The sequence below is a fragment of the Centroberyx affinis genome, unplaced genomic scaffold (assembly GCF_046629955.1).
Source record: "Centroberyx affinis isolate AG114_WGS23_722 - 3 ecotype Tasmania unplaced genomic scaffold, CSIRO-AGI_Caff_v1 ptg000706l_1, whole genome shotgun sequence".
Taxonomy (NCBI): Eukaryota; Metazoa; Chordata; class Actinopteri; order Beryciformes; family Berycidae; genus Centroberyx; species Centroberyx affinis.
Window position 1 is genome coordinate 4,539 of NW_027279324.1, and position 23,688 is coordinate 28,226.

The following is a 23,688-nucleotide window of genomic DNA, read 5'->3' on the forward strand; positions in this document are numbered from 1 at the left end:
TGAGGCTGTCAGCTTCTTTATTAGCGGTGCAGTGTGACTGCTGGACAGGATTCATTAAGATGAGAGGACATGATGAACTCTACTGATCCTGGAGGGAGAAAATGCAGCAGCAAAAAGCAGGATCGAAAGAAAATACAGTATCTTTCTGATGCTAATGACGATTTTTTATTCATTTTTTACATTTTTAAAACCTGAATTTGGAACAGCTTTGATATGAGTTAAAAAAAACACAATAAGCAAATTAAATAACTAAAATGAAGGTTAAACTTGTGCAGGACCCAATTTGAGTAAATTCAGCCTATACCGATATTTTTGAACAATAATTGTGTCGATCTAAGATAAGATTCAGTCTTTAAATTTGACCATTTTCATACCAAAAATGTACAAGTATTTGCTGTTTCTCCCAGAGTTTTCTTCTCATCAGGGTGGAAAAGCCTCGGAGCATCATGGGACACTAAAACTCTCCACTGAAACCAGACTGATGAAAGTCTTTTAGTGTCAGCAGCTCTTTAAGGCAGAGAGACCCACCACACCTGTTCAATGGTAGAGAAACTCTGGGAGACATCACTGCCTTTACATGAAGAATTATTGACACAAAAAAAACAAAACACAGGTGAAAACAATCAAATGAATGAATAAAATGTGTAAAGAAAATACATTTTCTAGCCTGTTTTCCTGCAGCTGTGGTCAGGAGGAACCTCCATCAGATCAGAGGTGGAGACACTGACTGGCTGATATGTGATATTTAATAAAAGCGCAATTTTTACACAACCTAGCACTTCCTCCACTCTGCATCTTCATTACACCACTGCCACAGTCGACTCGAACCACCAGAGCCACTGTGAGAGGAGACTGCTCCATACTATTCAGACAGAGCACATTCAGCCAAACAGCATTCTCAGTTAAAGCATCTCATGACTGGAATAAATGACCAGAAAACATAAGAAAGTGCTCCACCTACAGATCATTCTCCAATCACTTCAAATCATGGCTCATCAGTGATCAACTATCAAGTCACTAATTCTAGTCGGACTGATTTTATTTATTTATTTTTTCCTTTATTAACTGTATATTGATTTTGTGTTGATGTTCAGATCTCTATTTACTTGACTTGTGTGTATATATTGACACTGATACTTCCACTAACTACTGATAATGCTCTTACTAACTACTGCTGATAATGATGAATTTACACTATTTTAGTTGAACTGATCTTATCTATTGCTTGTCTACTCTTATACAATTTATGTAACTCCCTCCTTCTATTAACTAATGTATGTCTATCTAATGTCTAATGTCCAATGCTTGTTCTTTATACTACCTGCCCAGGGACTACGGATGAAAACTAGCCTTCTTGGCTAATTCTGGCATATTTTTTTATGTGCACTGTCCCTGTCAAATAAACTCATAAATAAAAAAATAAAAAAATTGAAAAATTAACCCTAACACATACCGGTGAGTGTACAGGACCCAGTAGTTTCGTGTTGTTTGTGTTTCCGTCTAGTGTTTCCAGGCCGTTTTCTAAAAGTTTCCCGTCCACACTGATACGCAAAACGGTGAAATCTACCCTACTGGGCATGTGCAAGCCTCCGACCCATGACCTTTATGTTGTTCCCACCGTTTACAGAAGTGTTGTCATGGCTGCAGCAGCAGAGCCTTAAGCGCCACCAAGATGTCCAAATCACAACAAAAGACGGACTAAAGCGAGACAGACTTCTTTGTCCGGACAGACGATGAAGTTGAGCCGCTTTTTGAAAGTAACGAACGACTACGAGACCGCCAAAGCCACGGAGAATACAGACTGGGAGTCTTTTGGGAGTGTGAGTACCGCCTGAGATCACATGACAATCCCACGTCTCCGTTTTGGAAAAGCTCCGTTTTCCCCGTCCACACTACGACCCGAAACGTTTTCAAATGTATCTGCTTTGGAGTTTTCGAAAACGCCGTCTTAGGCCACATCCACACTAATACGTTTTCATTTTAAAACAATGTTTCAAAATGAAAACGATGTCCGTCCACTCTAGCGTTTCAGAAATAATCTCTGCCCATACTAACACGCCTGAAAACTCATATCACATGACCATTCACGTACACTGGGCATGTGCGTGCCGGTGTAAACAGGAAGCAGATTGTCTACTCCGCGGTCGGTTGCTTAGTTGCAGAAAATACTACGGAGGAAGAACAGCAATGGAGAAAAGTACGAACAGAGATTTCTTTGCTTGGACCGACGCAGAGGTGGAACTGTTACTGAAAAAGGGTCACGTGATAGGGGCGTGACGAATCAGAGAAGGGCACGTCGTGACTGATAAGACCCAATCAGGAAGTGAAGTGTTTTCAAAAGTCTCCAGACTAAAACGCAATCCCGGAGTTTTCGAACTAAAACGGGCTCAGCAGCGTTTTAGGGGTCCGAAAACACAAAGATATGCGTTTTAAAACGAAAACGCATGGAAGGCCAAAACAGAGAAATAAAGATTTACCCGGCTTAGTGTGGACAAGGCCTCAGAAACGCCGAGACAGTTCAGTCAGGTGAGGAAACAGTGAGCTCAGTCTGATGCTGACCTCGTCCAGCTAAGAAAAGAGACGTAACTATCCATCAAGCCCCTCTGGCTTCATGAGTCTTTATTAGCGGGACGGCGGCACTTCTGCCACCGAGCTGCGGAAATATCTAGCGTGTCGCCCGCCTGCCGTCAGCCGGTACGGTCCTCTATAACTCTGATCTGAAGGTTTCTGTGGGACTCACACCGGGAGAGGAGGAGGAGAAGAAGACCGGCAGGATCTGCGGTGATGACAGGAAGGTAAACTGAGAGAAACGACATCAACACACAGGACAGAAAGGAGAAGGGGCTCTTGTTTTGGGACGCTGACCTACAGGTGAGTAGACCTGGGCTAACTGTAGTGGGACATGACTGGATAAATAGTAGTAGCTAGTAGTAATTTATTTCGGTCCTTTTTTAACAATTTTCCAAAATGTATGTACATAGAAATAAATAAATAACAATAAGGCATTACATGAAATGGAAAACAAAAAAAAAATTACCGAAAAGGTGTAGGCTGAAGCTTTAGCTTATTATAACTTCCCTTTTTACATGACAAAACAAAGCAGAAGCAAAAACAAAAACATAAACAAACAAAAACAAAAACAAAAAGTTCCAAACGTTTCATACACAATAATGATCATACCTCAGTTTTATATTTACCACCTTTGCAAATTGAACTACACATTTTTAATTCATTGTCACAACTATTCCACAAGTTTACCCTTTTGACAGATATACATCTATTGTTTATATTTGTCCTTACCCTTGTTTTTTTTTTAAACATACCTATTCCCCTAAGTTCATACTGGCTCTCTGTAATTTCAAACAACCTCTGAATACAGTTAGGAAGTAAATTATTTTGTGCTTTGTACATTATCTGTGCAGTTTTAAGATCAACTAGATCACAAAATTTTAATGCATGTCAGTTAGACAACATACAGTATATTTAAATTTTCCACCAGTTTGTATTCTATTCTACTGTTTTCTGTTCATATTATTTGCGCTAGATCTGGATTTTATTTAAAGAAGTCTGATCCACTTTTTTTTATTTGTTTATTGGGACAGACAGCAGAACAGTTGAGAGTGACAAAGGAAAGAGGTTTTGGAGGGATTCAGTCCTCTAGTTAAGCCAGCAGGGGTTCATGTGGATCTGGAAACACGGTTTTAACTCAAACTGAGCGTTCAGACTGCGAGCAAAACGATCAACAAGTCACCAGAAGTCTGTGAATCTTCTACAGAGCAGAGCGGAGTCATTCCTATGTTCCCAGGGTCCTATGGTCCAAGGATCTAGGGTTAGGTTAGGGTTTAGGGTTAGGGTTTAGGGTTAGGGTTAGGGTTAGGGTTTAGGGTTAGGGTTAGAGACCTTCAAAATTAAATAAAATGATAACCATTGGTTTTGTTGTGTTTTTATAGCTGTTTTGAAGCCTTGTTCCAATAAAAAAAAAACTGGATAATATTTATGAAATATTTTAACTTGAAACGGGTCAAATTTGACCTGAACACAATAGGAAGGTTAATGTGTGTTAACAGAATATTGAACCCTGGGAACATAGATCCGCTCCCGAGCAGAGCGACCGGGGAAACTCAGCCGGTCAACAGCCAATCAGATTTCTGCTCTTCCTTCTTTCTCTACTGATGTGATTTTGTTTAACGTACAATAGTTCTGTCTGTCTAGGGGAATCGACTCCGATTCCGATTATTGGGAGTCGATGGAGTCAATTTCCAAGAGTCGATTCCAGACAAATCTTTTCCTGATTCTGGATTCAAGCAGATTTTGTAAAATATTAATTAGTGACGTTGTTTTGTTTTAAGTCTTTTGTCACAAATTTGACATCTTACATCTTCACTCGTACATGTGTGTGTGGGGAATCTGTACTGTACTGTACTATACTGTACTGTACTGCAGGGTCCGGACTCGAGGGATTTTTGACGGTCTTGGTCTCGTCTCGGACTCATAGTTAATATGACTCGGTCTTGAATCGGTCTCGGATGAATTAACGTGACATAATATTATTGTTTTTATAATTATAATCTCTTCTAAGAAAGTGACCAGCAGCGAATGATACAATTTTCACGGTTGATAAAGTTATGCGCCCACAGTAAGGTTTAGTGACTGCTGATTGGTGATATGCCAACTACCCAACCAATGACTTCATTTTGATAAAAAAAATAAAAAAAACAAAAAAAACAAACTCACATGCCCATAGGTAACATTTCTCCTGCTCTCACTCTGTCTTTCTCTGTCTTTCTTCCTTCTTCTTCGCCTTCTTAAATTACAGGTCAGAATATTTTCAGTCAGAGCTGAGAGCAGCATGTGGTTGTGGAGCAGTAAGAAAAAGGAGGTGAAATAGATGAATCCACTTCTAGTTAAGTAAAGGTGCAACTGCTGTATGTTATGAACATAAACAAGCTGCCTACAATTAATTTTGTCCTCAAAACATGCTAATTTTGTTGAAATGTCTTTAGAAACCTGCCTTCTATTTTAGGCAATAAACAAAAATATGCTATTTTAGTCAATAAATACAATGGTAGCCTTGGATAACACATTGCTATGGTATTGGTCTGGAATTGGACTCGTAGTTTTGCGCTCTTGGTCTCGACTCGGTCTCGACCTTGAATCGGACTCGATTCACCAATGACTCGATCTGGACTTGGACTCGACCGAGGCGGTCTCGACTACAACCCTACTGTACTGTACTGTGTGGAATCGACTCCACAGCTTTGAAGTCAGCTCTCGATTTCCAAATGTCTGGAATCGAAGAATCATTTCTGGAATCGTTGGAATCGACTCTTCGCTCTCGTTCTGCCTGTCGAGCGCAACATCAGCTGAGTTCTCTACAGCTTTTATCTGAAAGACGACAGGAACAAACGTCTCAAAAACAAAGCTCCAAGAACGGTTGTATCCACCGTTGGGGTTAAAGGAAAGCTCTGAAGTTTTTTCTGTTTATTTTTGATTAATGCTTGCCTGGTCAAAACTTTGTAGCTGTACATCACGGAGAACATAGATGCAGTCGGAGCCTCTGGTATGGGCAGAAATATGTGTCACTAGAAACTGAAATTGAATTATTTATATTTGAATTTGAATTGCTCAACTTGAATAATTGCATTAAAAAACTGAATTTGAATCACATATTTTGAATTTGTATTGTTTAACTTGAATAATTGCATTGAAAAACTGAATCTGAATATCATAATTTGAAATTGAATTTATTAGTTTGACACTGAATTCCAATAAACTTGAAACTGAATGTAATATTATGAAATTGAATTAATTTGCTCTGAAACTGTATTCAGTTCTCACAATTCAAATTCAGTTCTCATAATTCAAGTTCAGTTTACTGAGACACACATCCTGGTCGTTGAGGAAGAGCAATCGAGTGCAGATTCACAGAACTCTGGCCCCGCCCACAATCTGTCAGAATAGAGCGACACATCAACCGAGTCACAGGTTTCACCAGCAGGAGACCAGCAGCAGTTTGATGATTATTGATTGATTGATTTATTTATTTATGGTTTATTTGATAGGTACAGATACAATATACATAGACAAACTGAGCAGCTATCCGATGCAAGTATCATAGTGTTTACAGCGGACGCTAATTTTCAACACCCGTCCCTAGAAGGGCTTTTGTGAAAATAAGAGATTAAAACTGTGAGGTAAAAAGAAGGTAAACCGAGTACAGCAAGATACCATAAAAAACACATTTAGTAGAAACATAACTACAGAAAACTAGACATGAGCACAAGTTTGTTGCTGAATTAACCAAGATTTGGTAACTCTCTTAAAAGTGGTGAAATGGTGATATGATTCTGTTTTGAGGTGAGATGTTTTCATAAACCGCTTGTTTTTTTGGGGGGGTTTTTTGACACTTTTGCCTGAAATCATTAAAGAAAACACTGAATTGGATGATGCTGGCGAAATAGTCTTCGTTTCAGTTTTATTCCTCAACTAGACAAATTAATAGTGTGAATAACTGTGCATGTTTTGACCAACAGACTGGTTACTGACCTGTCTGTGATAAAGATGACGCATATGAAGAGGTTCCAAGGAATTCCCATGTCAAAGGTACGGAAATAACTTCAGTGTGAGGATGACTATAGGCAGGGATCCAGCTGCAGGTATTTAAATTACTCAGTGGTGGAAAATAACAAAATACATTTACTCAAGTACTGTACTTAAGTACAATTTTGAGGTACCATTTTATGCTACTTTGTACTTATACTCCACTACATTACAGAGGGAAATATTGTACTTTTTACTCCATTACATTTATTTCACAGCTTTAGTTAGTAGTTACTTTTCAGATCAATATTTTATTTTTAAAACATTTGATCATCTTCATAAAATAACTATAAAATAGCATTGTTATAGATTAGACTACCCAAAAGTATAGCTAAATTGTTAAGATCAGCTTCACGTTGACAACTTTAAAATGCTGCTTACATGTACATGTATGTCAATAAATCAGTATCAATATTCCAATAATTTATGAAAAATATAACTCTCTAAATGGGGACAGTTTGCATAATGAGTACGTTTACTTTGATACTTTAAGTACATTTTGCTGCCAATACTTATTTACTTTTACTTAAGTAAGATTTTGAATGCAGGACTTTTACTTGTAATGGAGTATCTTTACATCGTTGTATTGCTACTTTTACTTAGGTAAAAGATCTCAGTACTTCTTCCACCACTGAAATTACTCCAAGATACAGCGGTGGCCATGTTATTGATCCTGTATCCATCCTGCATTAACACTGCAGGAGATGCTTACTTGAATACCGTATACTGCTGAACCAAACTGGTCAACTCTAAAGATAAAATGTCTCTTAACTCGCTAGTTAACAGACTGTTCCTCATCATGTCTGACAGCAGAATATAAAGCAAAAGTTGATTTTTCTAAACAGTTCCTCTTGGAGACGAGTCCAAAGTGCAGCAGTAGTTCAGCAGTAGTTCAGCAAAAAGTGAGACTTCATCTGTATTTTGTAGAAACTGCTCAAAACCTTTCAAAGCTGTTTTTGCGTCTCTATATTTGCTTGTTGTAATTGATTCCTAGTCATACCGCCTTTTCATATAGTTTCATTAAATTCACAGTAGTCAGTATAAAACAGGGCTGATTGGAGCTAGTAGAGAAGTGGGTTTGTAAATGGAGGATTAGCTGAATCCTGACCAGGAGAAAATCGAAGTGAACGAGTGTCGCTCTTCCTCTTCCTTCAGGAACTTCAGTAATATTTAATGATGAACTTCAGGTCGTATTTTTTCCAAAGTGAAATGGACAGACACCCAACAACAAGCATCTGATGGACGGGAACGTGCAGGAGGAGGCAGAGTTCAACGTCAGCCCAAACAAACACAACATTTTCACAACATGATATTAGAGCATGGTAAAAAAAAACTGACATCAGAGAGATATTTAAGTCCTGATTTCACCAAACGATGCAGGCAGCAGCTACAGACGTCATCTCAACTTTCATTTTGGAGCTTTATTTACAAAGCTTTCAACACTGGAACAGATAATATCAAAGTGTCTGCTGGGTCGTGTTTGGGAAATAACCTTCACGACCCTTTCTGTGTCGGTCTAGTCCATGAGAGGGATCTGTAAAGAGGAGGACTACTCTTTCCTGGGGATATCAGAGCAGACGACTAGAGGAACGACAGAAGGAGGCGGAGCTTTGGAGGACGACTGGAGGGACAGAAGGGAGGAGAGGGTAAGTCCAAAAAATGTTTTAAACTTTTTCAACCCACGGCTGAAATATGACAAAGCTCCAGCCTCAAACTGGACTCACTGAAACCCAAACACCTTCATTATCGGTGTGTGTGTGTGTGTGTGTGTGTGTGTGTGTGTGTTTGTGTGTGTGTGTTTGTGTGTTTCAGGTCCGCCGGCGACTGGAGAGAGAGCAGCAGGAGAGGGAGAGACTCCAAGAAATAGAGGAGAGCAAGAAGGTGAACACACACTCTGTCTCACTCACACACACACACACACACACACACACACACACACACTTGCATGACACCCAGATGAGTTAAAAGCTGCTGAAATATTTTACTTAAGAACTTCCTCTGTTTCAGTTCAGTTTTACTCCTTTACTCAAGTGAGAGTAACAGAAGTACTCCAAGAGAAGCTCATGAAATAAAAACTTCTTTCATATTTTTATACTCTTTCACTCTTTTTTTTTACATTTTAAAGTGTTTGCTTCGTGAAGTTAGCCACCTGCTAACCGTTAGCTAACAGCTAACGACCCGCGTTCAATTCCCAGCTCATGAGAACAGGTTTTCTACTTGGGAGGGAAGTTTTTCACTTTCAGCTTAAGTTTTTCTTATTTAACGAAAACCTAACTTTAACTTTTAACTTCAAATGTTTTAGTGGCCTAAACTCAGCCGGTAGCTAACGGTTAGCAGGTAGCTAACTTCAGGAAGCAAACACTTGAAAATGTAAAAAAAAAAAGAATGAAAGTGTATAAAAATATGAGAAAAAATCTATCCTTTCCTGCTGGGGGAACATATTTCTCTCAGTTTCTGTGGCACAGAGCATGTTATCTGCATTTTAAGATGTCAACATGTGATGGGTGCAGGCTGGGAGGATCAGTGAGGAAACGACAGGCGGGAAATCAGACAGGAAGGCAGCAGTGTGAATCGATGAATCATTTCCCATCAGGCTCCCAGCTAAATCTATCAGACTCTCTTCCATGGAAATAACAGACACACTGCCAGGCTTATCAGCCGCTCTGAACTCACACTTACCAGGACTAAACATAGACACACACACACACACACACACACACACACACACAGCTGATAGCAGGAGAAACGCACACTTGGCGTTAACACATTCAAAAAGGAACATAGACTTACACACATTCATCCAAACACACACACACACACACACACACACAGCTGTGCGTGTTTGGAGCAGCCGCCTTGTCTCTGACAGGAGTGTGTGAGGTCAACGAGGGACGAGGGCTGTTGTTACTGTCAATGTTTCCGCTGCGTACACACACACACACACACACACACACACACACACACACACACACACGAACAAACATGCAACAGGCAGGAAGCAAATGACAGCATTTGGACTGTTAGATGACAGAAACTCTCCTGTCACTCTCACCTCAGTGTGGAATGTACTTTCCATTCAACTGGCTTAACCTCTGACACACGCACACACACACACACACACACACACACACACACACACACACACACACACACACACACACACATACAGTTTACACAAACACACACAGACCCTGCAACTTAAAAGCATATCCTATGCCACAAATACACACATAGATATGCATCCAAATGAGCACACACACACACACACAGAGTTACCATTGGATGCCTGCCGAACTAGCATAACTCCTGACACAATCTCACTCACTCTCATATAGACAAACACACACACACACACACACACACACACAGAGACGCCTGCCGAACTAGCATAACTCCTGACACAATCTCACTCACTCTCATATAGACAAACACACACACACACACACACACACACACACCATGGAACATCGTGGCCAAGCCAGAATAACTCCACAAACAGATTGCGTGTGTGTGTGTGCGTGTGTGTGTGTGTGTGTCAAGGTTCTACTGCACAACAACTTAACCCAAATTACAACAAATTAGACCAAACTACCCAGAAAAAAACATCCCATAATAACAGCAGTGTACATTTTGATGCAATTTTCCAATTCAGTTCTTTGGGAGAAAGGCAGTGAGGAGAGAGAGGAGTTTCTCTCAGTTTGGTTGCTGGTTTCACAGAATGTGCTGTGGAAGCTAAACTGACATGTTTTTGTTTAGTCCAGTTCAGTTTAAGTTTAGATTATTGTGATTATTGTGAGTGATAAAACACAAAAACAAGTGATAAAAAACAACAGAACATTAACTGACATAAATATGAATATGGAGGATTTAATTCAAAAAAGAAATCTACTCTTAAAAAACGAATGCTGGCATGAAAGTAAAGCAAAACATGGCTGACTGTGGAAGTTATTGATAATGATGGGACAATATCTCAAAATTCAATATATCGCAATCTGTCTGTTGTGTCAGGAACATGAATGGTGATATCAGCTCCATGTTATTCTGCTGTCAGGAACATGAATGGTGATATGAGCTCCATGTTATTCTGCTGTCAGGAACATGAATGGTGATATCAGCTCCATGTTATTCTGCTGTCAGGAACATGAATGGTGATATCAGCTCCATGTCATTCTGCTGTCAGGAACATGAATGGTGATATCAGCTCCATGTTATTCTGCTGTAGTAATCACTAATGAGACTCTTGACCATCACAGTTTCACAAGCTCTCCATCCAAATTATATTATTGTCACTTTGTAACGACATTTTTTAAATTGTTGTTTACATTCTAGCAGCCAATGGCATCGCTGGAAAGATTTGTGGCTCAGAAATAAACAGAAGTGAGACTTTGGTGTCACTGAACTTTTATTTAGGGGAGATGGTTGTAACATGGGTATGGAAGCCCATTCCCGCCACTCAATAAAATAAAAGACTCAATTGTGACTTTATTTCTCAGAATTCTGACTTTAATATCTCAGAATTCTGACTTTATATCTCGGAATTCTGACTTTATATCTCGGAATTCCGACTTTATATCTCGGAATTCCGACTTTATATCTCAGAATTCTGACTTTAATATCTCAGAATTCTGACTTTATATCTCGGAATTCTGACTTTATATCTCAGAATTCCGACTTTATATCTCGGAATTCTGACTTTAATATCTCAGAATTCTGACTTTATATCTCGGAATTCTGACCTAAATATCTCAGAATTCTGACTTTAATATCTCGGAATTCTGACTTTATATCTCGGAATTCCGACTTTATATCTCGGAATTCTGACTTTAATATCTCAGAATTCTGACTTTAATATCTCAGAATTCTGACTTTATATCTCAGAATTCCGACATTTTATCTCAGAATTCTGACTTTATATCTCAGAATTCTTTTTCTCTTGTAAAAAAAAAAAAAGTCTGAATTGTGAGATATAAAGTCAGAATTCTGAGAAGCAAAGTCAGAAGTGGAAGAAATAAAGTCAGAATTCTGAGGGGAAAAAAGTCACAATTGCAAGAAAAAAAACTCACGAATGAGTCATTTTTTTTACTTTAGTGAGTGGTGGGAATGGGCTTCCATACAGGGGGTTAGTTGTTCTCCAGATTCTCCAGACACTGACTGAACTGTCCAAAGACCTGCAGGTCAGGTGGACTGAAGACTCTAAATTGCCCATAGGTGTGTTGCATGGTATATGATGTATATGATGTAGTATATGATGTATAGCATGCAAAGTCTTTGGCACATGTAAAAAAAATAAAAAAAATCTGTAAAGTGAAGACGCTTTCAAAAATAATGAAAAGTTTCTAAATAAACAAAAATGTAGTATAAAGAGCAGTTTACTGACAAACTAATGCAGAAAACAAACATCGAAGACAAAATATATATAAAAAATCTAGGGTGCCTTAAGACTTTTCCACAGTACTGTACTGTACTGTACTGTAAAGCAGTGGTTCACAACGTGGGGTCCGGGGACCACCAGGGGTCCTTGAGGGGGGTTCCAGGGGGTCCCCAGCAAACTGATGAATTGTTAAACTTCAGTATTATTTCATTTACAAGAAGTTACCACAATTAGAGAAGGTAGAAGAATGACTGTTCTGATCATAGTTTCTCTGTTATCTCTCTACCTACAATACAGACAGTCATGGAGTTCTGGACTAAATCATATCAGACAATAAAAATATTCTCAAAATTTGGGTCAGAGAGACAAAATCTCATCACATGGGGGTCGTAATGTGGCTCTAAATGTGGACTAAATTAGAATCCTTGATATGAAAAAGGTTGAGAATCACTGCTGTAAAGCCCTTTTTGACTTGACTGTGATACAGGGCTTCATAAATATAAACAAAGCAGACTAGACTAGACTCAGAATTAACATGTGAACTCATCAGCTGGTTGGCATCGCCCTTCAGCCGGGACGTCCTGACAGGCGTTCCCCCTGTAGCGGTCAGGACAGCACAGCGCTGCCCCGCCCCCCCCGGACAACGAGCCCACTTTCACTCGCCAGATGGCAAATTGCCACGATAATATTGTGACTGGACCAGAGACAGAAAACGAGCATTAACGCAATTTGTCAATTTGTCAGTGATTGTCAATTTAAGGCAATTTGTCCAAAGTGTGCAACCACAGAGAAAATGACTGACTGAATATCCACATGTTGGACTCAAGGCCTTTCTCTGCTTCCGCTCCCCACTGGAAAGAATGTCCTGATTGTTCGCCTGTGTGTGTGTGTGTGTGTGTGTGTGTGTGTGTGTGTGTGTGTGTGTGTGTGTGTGTGTCCTGAGCATGTAATGGGGGGAGGTAACGGTTTAACTGCTTTCACCTTCACTCCATATGTGTCAGCGAGTCTTATGTGTTCCTCTTTAAAACTGACTGACGTTAAACTAAACGTCTCCCTCCCTCACATCGGCTTCCTCTGCCTCCACACACACACACACACACACACACACACACACACACACACACACACACACACACACACACACACACACACACACACACACACACACACACACACACACACACACACACACACAGCATGAAAGAAATGTTAATTGATGACAGGCGTTGTCCGTTGAGAGCGGCTGGCCTCGGCCCTCTCACATGTATCCCATCTGAACCATTTAAAATCAATCTCCCACACACACACACACACACACACCTAAAAAATCTCCCTCTCACATACACACACATGTGTATATATACACACACAAACACACACACACATACACAAACACACAGCAGGAAACTGTATCCCAGAGAGCAACAGTGAGTCCAGTCTCAGGTCAGGGACACACAGCAGGCAGGCCTAGCTCCTTTCATCACTCACACACACACACACACACACATTACATATATAAATACATACATACACACACACACACACACACACACACACACACAATATACATAAATGCACATACACACTCTAGTGAAACACAGATAATTGCTGAAAAGCTGCCAGACAAGCACACACATGCAATCAAAAGGAAATATACACCTATACACATTCAATTTAACTTATACACACACACACACACACACACACACACACACACACACACACACACACACACGTCTCCTCCGGGTCAGGGGTGGAGCCCCGGCAGAATGCCTGTACTGTTGTATCATTGTATCAAGGGAACTTTTTAACCTTAAAAACAATCCTAGGCTATTAGAGGGGATTTAGAGTGAAGGATTGTGGGTGTTTTCTTTTTTATTTCATCTTTTTTTTTTTAGTCAAATCCTTTTTTTTTTAACCAAGCAGCTGCCAAGTACAGTCAACAAAAATCCTAAAATTGGACCACTGTTAACTCATAGCGTTGTATTCTTAAAGGTGCAACATGTAGAGTTTTTCAACATCAGTGTGTGTGTGTGTGTGTGTGTGTGTGTGTGTGTGTGTGTGTGTGTGTGTGGCAGGAGAAGCAGCAGCAGTGGCAGAGTCATGTAGCAGAACTGACCTCCAGCCAGGAGAAGAGTCTCCAAGACAGACTGACAAGACTCAGGAGGTTCAGGGTGAGGACAACACACACACACACACACACACACACACACACACACACACACACACACACACACACACACACACACACACACACACACACACACACACACACACACACACACACACACACACACACACACACACACACACACACACACACACACTTCACCCATACAGTATACTAGAATTTATAACCTCCTCCTCTCCTCTCCTCTCTCCTCGTCTCCTCTCCTCTCCTTGTCTCCTCTCTTCTCCTCCTCTCCTTGTCTCCTCTCCTTGTCTCCTCTTGTCTCCTCTCCTCTCCCCTCGTCTCCTCTCCTCTCCCCTCTCCTTGTCTCCTCTGCTCTCTCCTCTCCTCTCCTCTCCTCGTCTCCTCTCTCCTTGTCTTCTCTCCTCCTCTCCTCTCCTTGTCTCCTCCTTCTCTCCTCTCCTCTCCCCTCCCCTCTCCTCTCTCCTTGTCTCCTCTCCTCTCCCCTCCCCTCTATGTTAACATACATAAATGCGGTACGCAGTATGTGTGTATGAGTGAGTGTTACATATTTATTTTTTTTATTATTTACTTTATTAGGAGGCCAAGTGGGCTACTTCTTACTACTCAGTGTGTGTGTGTGTGTGTGTGTGTGTGTGTGTGTGTGTGTGTGTGTGTGTGTGTGTGTGTGTGTGTGTGTGTGTGTGAGAACAGCAAAGTCCTACACAGCCTCTCATATATGTCAGACTGATAAACTGATATATGGGGCTGATATTTGACCTTTAATTAAAAAAATCTGTTCTGATCCAGTCAGCCTCATCCACCTCTGATCTGATGGATATGATGCAGTTTGATTGATTACATATTGATTGTAGAATTGATCAACACTACACTGGTTGTCTATGGGAAACAGACATTTTGAACAGAGTATGGATGAATGTATTTGTCATTACTTTAAATGGAGTTTTAGTGTCCCATGATGGTGTAACACTAAATAAAACACTAAATACTTAAAAAACAAACACACAAAAAAACCTAATTTCATGTGCAGAAATGTATGAACGGACACACACATTTACTGACTTACACACACACACACACACACACACACACACACACACACGCCACAATCTAAAACCTGGCCATAGAGCGGCTGTAGGAGTTAAATACACTCTCGACATAAAACCAAACACTGATAATTTGACGTTTCTGACACGCTGCACCCACTGTAGCTGTCAGAGGTTTGACATTCAAGACCCGGCAGCCACAAGGCCTCTAGTGTTTCAAAGCCTTTTAACACCGGAGACGAGCGACCCGCCAGACGCTCGGGGTCTCCGGACGCCGTCGTCGAGTTACAGAGCGCCGCGGTGCGAGCTCGTCCATCACAGGCTTTCTGTCAGACGCTTTTCAGGCGAGCGGCGGCTTTGAAGTCCGACCGGCGGCTCTGATAAAGGGGGACGGTTCACTTTAAAGTGGGAAGCAGTGAGTTATTATTTTTTTTAATTTTTGTCTTTTTGTGGTAAGCGCTCATCACTGTCAGAGGTGGGATGTAACAAAGTAAAAATCCTTCATTACTGTACTTAAGTAAGATTTTCAAGTATCTGTACTTTACTCAAGTTTTTCTCTCACTGAAGACTTTTTACTTTTACTCACTACATTTCAAAAGAATAATCTGTACTTTCTACTCACTACATTTTCAAAACAGACTCGTTACTCTCGGGAAATCATCAACTGATTTTCTAAAAAAAAAATATATAAATATATTTTCAGCAGACAGCTTCCATCCCGGAAGCAGCTGATCAAGAGCCAGATGTGATCGGCTGCTTGTTCAGCAAAGTGACACCAAAAATTAGGGAAAGGGACAGAGAGAGAGAAGCAACAAGAGAGAGAAGCAACAAGAGAGAGACAATTAACGTTAGTGAATTCAGCTGCTGGGGTTCAGGTTCCTGATCTGAGCTGCAGACTCTTTCTCATCTGGGATTCAGAGGAACGCTCAACAGAAAACCAGTTTAGAACATTAGAAATGACTTTCTTAGAGAACGACTTTTACTTTTATACTTTAAGTAAATTTAAGTCCACGTACTTTTATACTTTGACTTGAGTAAAGGATTTGAAACGGTACTTCAGCTTCTACCAGAGTATATTTTTAAATGAGTATTTGCACTTTTACTTGAGAAGGGAATTTGTGTACTTCTACCACCTCTGATCACTGTGGTGTTTCTTCCCACATATCACCTGTCAATCAAACAGTGTGGGCGGAGCTTGGGTTTTCTGTTGATGCAGTTTGAGTTTCTCTTGTCATGGTGGCTATCGCTGCTCATGCTAACTACCCAGTTCTTCTTCTTCTGTTGATTCCAAACAAAGTGCTTTCATTCTGTTTCGGGCAATTCATGAGTACGGCAATGAAGCGTTTTTGAAATAGCTGTGTAGTCCTCCAACCCATACGACCACATAGGTTGTTCCTATACGACCCACAGGAGCTTTTCCAACATGATCTCAAAAAATACATGAAATGAACACGACCTCGACGAATCTGAAAATGTTCCTCCACCACAAATTGAATTACGTCCCAAAGGTTGGTTAATGGTTAAATTTAGGCAATTAAAACCACTTTGGTTAAATTTAGATAAGTAAAAGTTTGGTTAAGGTTAGGGTTATGGTTATGGTAAAGTTTAGGCAAATGAAACAACTTGGGTTATGGTTATGGTTAGGCAACTAAAACAACTTGGTTAAGGTTAGGAAAATGGTTTGGTCAGGGTTAAATTAAAAAAAATAAAAATGTGACTCATGGTTGTTTGTCCTTTGGAAACACTGGGAATCGAATCCCAGTCGCGACATCGAAGACAAACGTATTCACCCATCCACCTTCCAGACCACAACACCCTGACTTTGGACCGAGATATTTCAGTGTTGACAGAGAAACTTGACAGTAACTATAGGTGGTAATAAGCTGCTTGTACAAACGACATATGGGGTCGTTTTTTGGGGGAGGACAGTCTCTCCAATCCCTCTGTCTCTGTGCTTCCCTCCTTCCTCCCTCCCTCCCTCCCTCCCCCTCTCCTCCTCCTGCAGGACTTCCAGAGGAAGGTGCTGGTTGAGGAGTCGGGGATGGAGGGCGAGGCCGCCTGCCTCACGGTGGACCAGCTGCTCACCAGGATGTAGACGCAGCAGGAGGCCAGGAGGGAGGACCCAACACACACTGATACAAATCTGATGTTGGTGAAAGCACAAAATACTGATCATCACAGTTGTAATGTTTGTTTTTGGCTATAATATATAGATTTGATTATTTATGTCTCATTTGTCTCTGTTGAGGAATCAATATGAGGCAGGAGACCATGATTCACACACACCGACTCTCATGTTAAAGGTGCTTTATGCAGCATTTTAACATCAATAAATCATAACTGCATTAATCTTGAGACTTTAGTTTAATTACCGTAAACAAACCAGAGCATCAGTGGTCAGCCTGTCAGCCTCTCTCAGCCTCTTCTCTGCATCCTCCATTGTTTCTCCACCTGGTGGATCTGGAGGGAAATCTGCCGGATCGCTTTACGGCACAAAACAGGAAGAGGTTCTGTTCTTCCAGAGCAAACGGAGCTAAAGCTGAAAGAGTTTCTGGCAGCAGATGGTGGAAGGAGGGAAAGGAAGATGGAGAAATCACTTCCAACATGTTGATCCTCTTCAGGGAGGGGGAGGGGGAGGGGGGGCAGAAAACAACGGGGCTGATGGGAAATGTAGTCTTAATGTGGAGAAACACTACCACTGACAAGAGGTCACTACAGGCTCTTGACTTAAATATAGCCAAAATGCCAGGAACAAGAGACAAGTAGTGACGGAAATTGATGAATTGACTTGAAGTTTTGCCGTAGGAACAAACAATAAAGGTCGCATTTTTTGCTGATGTTCATCAATGAGGTAAATTAATCCAAAACCAGAACTTTGACCAAATACCAGATTTTGAAAACCAGAACTTTAAAGTTCTGGTTTTCAAGAAACGAGATTTTGAAAACCAGAACTTCTACCAGAAACGAGATTTTGAAAACCAGAACTTTGGACCAGAAACCAGATTTTGAAAACCAGAACTTTGATGAGAACCCAGATGTTGAAAACCAGAACTTTGATGAGAAACCACATTTTGAAAACCAGAACTTTGATGAGAAACCACATTTTGCGGGTCTCTAAAACAAACGGTACCCAAATTAGTCTGGCGAAATTGGTATCCAACATTTTCAATTAGCCTCACTTTTCAATATTTGTAGATGCAGACATAAAAGTTTATTACTGCACAGGGTGTCTGACGCTGAAACCCAAACACAGGAGGGGCTTTCTAGTCTCATTAATGCTTCCATTCATTTAAAGAAATGGACTCTTTTATAACTCTTATCAAATCTAAACCACAGGAGGCTGGAGGCCGGCTGTGGTGTCAGCAGCATCAGATGTTCTCCAGGTGGTTTCACTTTCTGTCACAAACACCGCTGATGGCAAAACCAAGAAAATTCCCCCAAATTGTTTGTGATTATTTCTTTCTAAGATTAGACTTTATTTACCACATGCAGCCACACACACACACACACACACACACACACACACACACTAATCTGAAGCCAGAAGATACTGATAAGTGTTAAGAGTGGTTCGTCAACATTTTTGAAGTCAGAGACGCAAATTTTGGGAATGTATTAAAGTTCTGGATAGGGCTGCACAGTTAAAGGATACAGCTGGTGTTTTTAAATACATTTCTTATCGTCAACAAATCCTATGAAAATAACAAAATCAACAATGCGTTTGCTCTCCTCTCGTTACTTTCTGACTTCCCACGTTCCGTTTTTAGCCGTCAAACTGGAAGTCACTGGCTCCAATTGTAAGCTAAAAACCTTTAAATACAGCTCACAAAGACATAGTTTACATTTTAAAAATCGGTAACTGTTACCATGAAAAGTCAGGCTGTTGTAGTTATTACCAAATCAAATTCAAATAGAAACAAATTCTTCATTACGCCGGGGACTATTTTCTGTGCTACGGAACTACTTTCCTGAGATGGAAAACGTGTTTACAGCCGGCTTATTAAGTTGTTTGAGGAAAAATTTGGCCGGCCCGGTGCATGGTGATGATGAAATATGCTGCCAAAACTATTTTTTTAATACAATGGAGTTCTATGGCTGCATTGGGCACCGGCTACATGGACGAGACTTGTTAGGAAAACAAATTCATTGCTGATTTTCTTATTTTCAATGGATTTGTTGATGGTAAGAAATGCATTAAAAAACACCGGCCTGATCCTTTAATGGGAACAAAAGAAATGTAAAATCGCAATATGAATGAAAATACTTGAATTTCCAAATCACAAGAGGATGTAATTATTTTATCAGTGGTGAACTCCTAAACATGGTATTCTCTCCCTGAGCCCAATTTCTGGCTTGTAAATTACACTGCACATTATGAAAGAAAATACAATAAATCTCAGCAACATCTACGTTTTTTATTAAAAGTGTTTCTTGTTTGCTGAAAATCTAAAATACTGAAAAACCTGCATCTGTATACTGTATTGCAATTTATATCGCAATTGCAATACTCAGCAAATAAATTGCAATATTATTATTCGTCAGTATCGTACAGCCCTTGTTTTATGTTAATGAGAAGATGAGGCCATTTTGGGCCATGACTCAGCAATTAAAGAACATTTTGTGGGGAATTAGGCTCTAAATGTTTCATAACCAGGGAGGAGAGAGTGAGTTATGGTGCAGTTCTGGTTCTGCGTGATCTACTTAATCTACACATAAATCTACAGTGTGTGTGTGTGTGTGTGTGTGTGTGTGTGTCCATGTCGGTTCGTGTTGGTCTGTTTGTGCTTGCGTCCTCGTCACTGCGTGTGTGTGTGTGTGTTCGTATGGCGGGAAAGTGTGTGTGTCAAAAAACAAGATAAGAGCTGCTGGGACTTGGGCTCGCTGTGGCCTTCTATGGTAACCATGGGGAAAGAAGAAGGAAACAGCAGAAAATAGAGAGGAGCATTAATAACCGTGAACCTGGAAGCTTCGGGGGTCAAGCTAGAAAACAGGCGCACATGCCCAGAGATGGTGTGGCGGTGAAGACCCTCCACTCTGGATGAAATCCTCTGTCCTCCGTTCTGTCCTGTGTCTTTCCTGCTCTCAGTGTCTGTGACGTTGTTGGTAAAAAAGTTTTGATGCTAACTTGCTTGTTTACTGGCTGCTGCTGCCTGTCTCCATGCACCGCTGAGTACAGTTGTGCAACATAAATAGTGAAAGTTGTCAGGTCATGGATAAACTGAAAATTAAACATATACACATCTCAATACCTAGTGAGCAATTAATGTGTTGAAGAAGACAGGCTTTGGTTGGTTTTGGGCTTGATGTTTGGAACGTCCATTTACGTTAGGACTGGATTGGACAGCGTGATGTTAAAAAAAAAAAAAAAACATGAAATGAGCACGAACTCTGAAACGCAGATTGAATTCTGTGACAAAAACATGAATTGGACACAACATTTTCAGCTAAAGGTTGGCTCACGGTCAGGTTTAGGCAACTGAAACAACTTGGTTAAGGTTAGGGAAAGGCTTTGGTCATGGTTAAATAATAAAAACTTTAGCTCAAAATTTGTATTTTTTTTTATTTATCGATGAGGGTAAAATAGAGTTAGTGATGCTTTAACTTACTGCTGCCATGGGCTGGTAAACCAAAACAATTTACCTGCCAAGAATAATTTTTACCAGCCACTTTTTTCATAGAAATGTCTCCTTCTCTGTCAACAACTACAACTGCTTGAATTAGCAGCTAGCGAAGTTAGTTAGTTTACTAGCTTGGTAGCTTCTACCTAGCTACCTAGGCTAGATTCTGCTAGCTAGCTATAGTAGGTCAAATATATCACCTTACAATGTGAACCTGTATCCCTCTGGAGTTTTGAGCTTCATTCCTTTCTAATAGGCTTTTCAGTTGGAATTCTGTGAAATGTCCGATGTTTATATGATGTGGGTTCAAAAGTAAAAAATGGCCGCCGTGGAAATAAGGTCTATTATTCTAGATGGTTCTCTCCCATCATGCCTCTCACCTGCTTCTGAGTTTCAGAGACTTTGTTTCCTGCATTCTGGTGACTTTAAAAAAATGAAAATAACAAAATAATAAGTACACTGTAACAGCATTTTTATGTTAAACACTTTTAATTTTAAGAATCTGACCCCCATGCTCGATGGAAAAATCGACGCGGCAGATTTTACAAAACGCACGCCGCTTTCCTTTAAAACTTTCTCCTCGAACTCTACATTTCTCTCTCCGTCAAGAAGAAAGTCACTCACTGTACGGGAGAGTTGTGACCGCGGCCCGGGAGGAAACCGGGAGAGGGCGATGAAAATCGGGAGGGTTGGCAAGTACGAGATAATACTCTGCCAAGGTCTACTCTTGTGATATAGTGACAGCAGAAACAGTGACACACCATTCAAAGAAAGTTAAAATTAAACTTTAAAAACAACGCCACCCACTGTTCCAACACCCCGATGTCCCATCATGCCGCTCTCACGCATATTTTGAATTAGCACTGCAGCCTGTTTGTTTGAGGATGTAATAAAATAGAACTTAATAGACATATTGTTGCATAAAACTTTGTGCCAGACCAATTCTTGCATAATATCTGTTTTTCAGTTTTTGTTTACTGCCTAATAAATCCTCATCATTTCTAATTATTTGGTTGAAATTATTAAATAGGTGAGAGAGAGGGAGGCATGAAGAGAGATGAAACACTGGAATAACTTGCAGGAACACACACACACACACACACACACACACACACTTTCTCTCTCTCTTTCATTTTCTTCCTCCTCTCTCACACTTCAAAGTCAATCTATTTACACAGATGGGTAGAGAGCAGAGTGTGTCCTTGCTGCACTCTGCATGTGTGTGTGTGTGTGTGTATGTAGACGTGCATGTGCATGTGTTTAGGTTTATGCAGTGTATGTGTGCATGCATGCTTACTTGTGTGTGTGTGTGTGTGTGTGTGTGTGTGTGTGTGTGTGTGTGTGTGTGTGTGCAGACGTGCATGTGTACTATATGTGCATGTACGTTTTAAGTTCTTTTGTGTTTTTTGTGCGTGTGCTGACGTGTGTGTTCATCTGTGTTTAGGTTCTAGGTTCTTGCAGTGTGTGTGTGTGTGTGTGTGTGTGTGTGGCGCGGCCCGGGGCGTTTTTTTTTTTTTTTTTTTTTGTGGAGTGGCACATGAAAGTATTCACGTCAAAACGCAGAGCAGCGGTTTGTTCTATAGAACGGGATCCACGTCTCTCTTTCATCTGTGGGTTAAAGGGGGAAAAGACAAAAGGTGTTGACAGAGACGGAGAGAGAGAGAGAGAGAGAGGGGGGGGAAGGGCGAGCGAGAGAAAGAGAGAAGGAGGAGGAGGAGAGGAAGGTGAGATGAGGAAGAACAGGAGTTTCCAGTGTGTCGGATAGAGAAGAACAGAGAGAAGAAGAGGGAGAGTATATGACTTCCACTGAAAAGTATAGCACAGCCTGAGGATACAGACATACAGGAACATGACCTCCCTCTCTCTCTCTCCCTCTCTCTCTCTCCCTCTCTCTCTCTCTCTCTCTCTCTCTGCTTGTCATCCTCCTCCCTCTCTCTTATATTACTTCTCCTCCCCCTCCAAGCCTTCTCGGCGTTTCCACCCACACCATCCCACTTACTTTCTGTTCAGCACCTACACGATCTAAAAGCCACGAGGAAAATCGAACACACGAAACATCCTGAAGCCTGAAGCTGCGTCACGTTGTTTTGTCTTTTTTTCCCCCTCAGATGTTTTTCACTGCAAGAAATTACAAGTCAAGTGATTTTATCTTGTTTCCAGACCTATCAGCTTATTTCATGATATTTTTTAGTAAAATTATGGGTAACACTTTACAATAAGGGTACATTAATTAAGGGTTAGTTAATGCTTAATAAGCATTAACTAACCCTTAATTAACAGTTAACTAATGTGTCTGGTAATCATTTACTAATGGTGTTCATGTTAACTAAGGTATTAATTTATACATTATTTAATAGTCATCTTTATAAACTATTAAATAATGTATAAATGAATGCCTTAGTTAACATGAACACCATTGCAAAAAAAAATTACAAGTGTTAGTTGTCAAGTGATTTTATCTTGTTTCCAGACCTATCAGCTTATTTCATGATATTTTTTAGTAAAATTATCTCACTTCACTGGCAGATAATCTGCTGGTTTCAATACATTCCACTTGATTCATGCCAATATGACTTCTTTCAACAAAGAAAATCTGGAAACAAGAAACTTTCTCCAAGACACTTTTAACCAAGTAAATGTGCTGAAACAAGTTACATTATCCTAAGGAAGCCGAGAACGGCCGTGCTTGCAATTATTTTTTTGTTATCTTGAGATCACAAGTTAATTATTTCGTTATATCGAGATAACAAAGCTCGTTTTCTCGAGATCACGGGATGATTATGGAGAACTCGAAAATGAGTGTCTGGTTCATTTGATCACACCTGATTTCAGCCTTCAAGATCACTGTCATGACTGTCAGGGAGGATTCAGAACTCAACAGGAAGTCAAGGCGTATATGTG

At 40.4% G+C, this 23,688-nt stretch overlaps 1 protein-coding gene across 1 annotated transcript; it reads left to right on the forward strand.

The window, feature by feature from the left end:
* Positions 1 to 8,120: 8,120 nt before the first annotated feature.
* Positions 8,121 to 17,345, forward strand: LOC139644114 (protein enabled homolog). Its single transcript, XM_071519495.1, has 4 exons — positions 8,121 to 8,246; positions 8,413 to 8,481; positions 14,050 to 14,145; positions 17,175 to 17,345. The coding sequence occupies exons 1-4, from the start codon at positions 8,124 to 8,126 to the stop codon at positions 17,262 to 17,264; spliced, it is 378 nt and encodes a 125-aa protein (XP_071375596.1). The 5' UTR covers positions 8,121 to 8,123; the 3' UTR covers positions 17,265 to 17,345.
* The last annotated feature ends 6,343 nt before the right edge of the window (positions 17,346 to 23,688 follow it).

What these genes read in the sequence shown, in the direction of transcription:
- LOC139644114 (XM_071519495.1), top strand. Translation starts at nt 8,124, where the DNA reads ATGAGAGGGATCTGTAAAGAGGAGGACTACTCTTTCCTGGGGATATCA. An exon ending in GGGACAGAAGGGAGGAGAGG is followed by an intron (nt 8,247 to 8,412) that starts GTAAGTCCAAAA and finishes TGTGTGTTTCAG; the next exon opens with GTCCGCCGGCGACTGGAGAG. An exon ending in AAATAGAGGAGAGCAAGAAG is followed by an intron (nt 8,482 to 14,049) that starts GTGAACACACAC and finishes TGTGTGTGGCAG; the next exon opens with GAGAAGCAGCAGCAGTGGCA.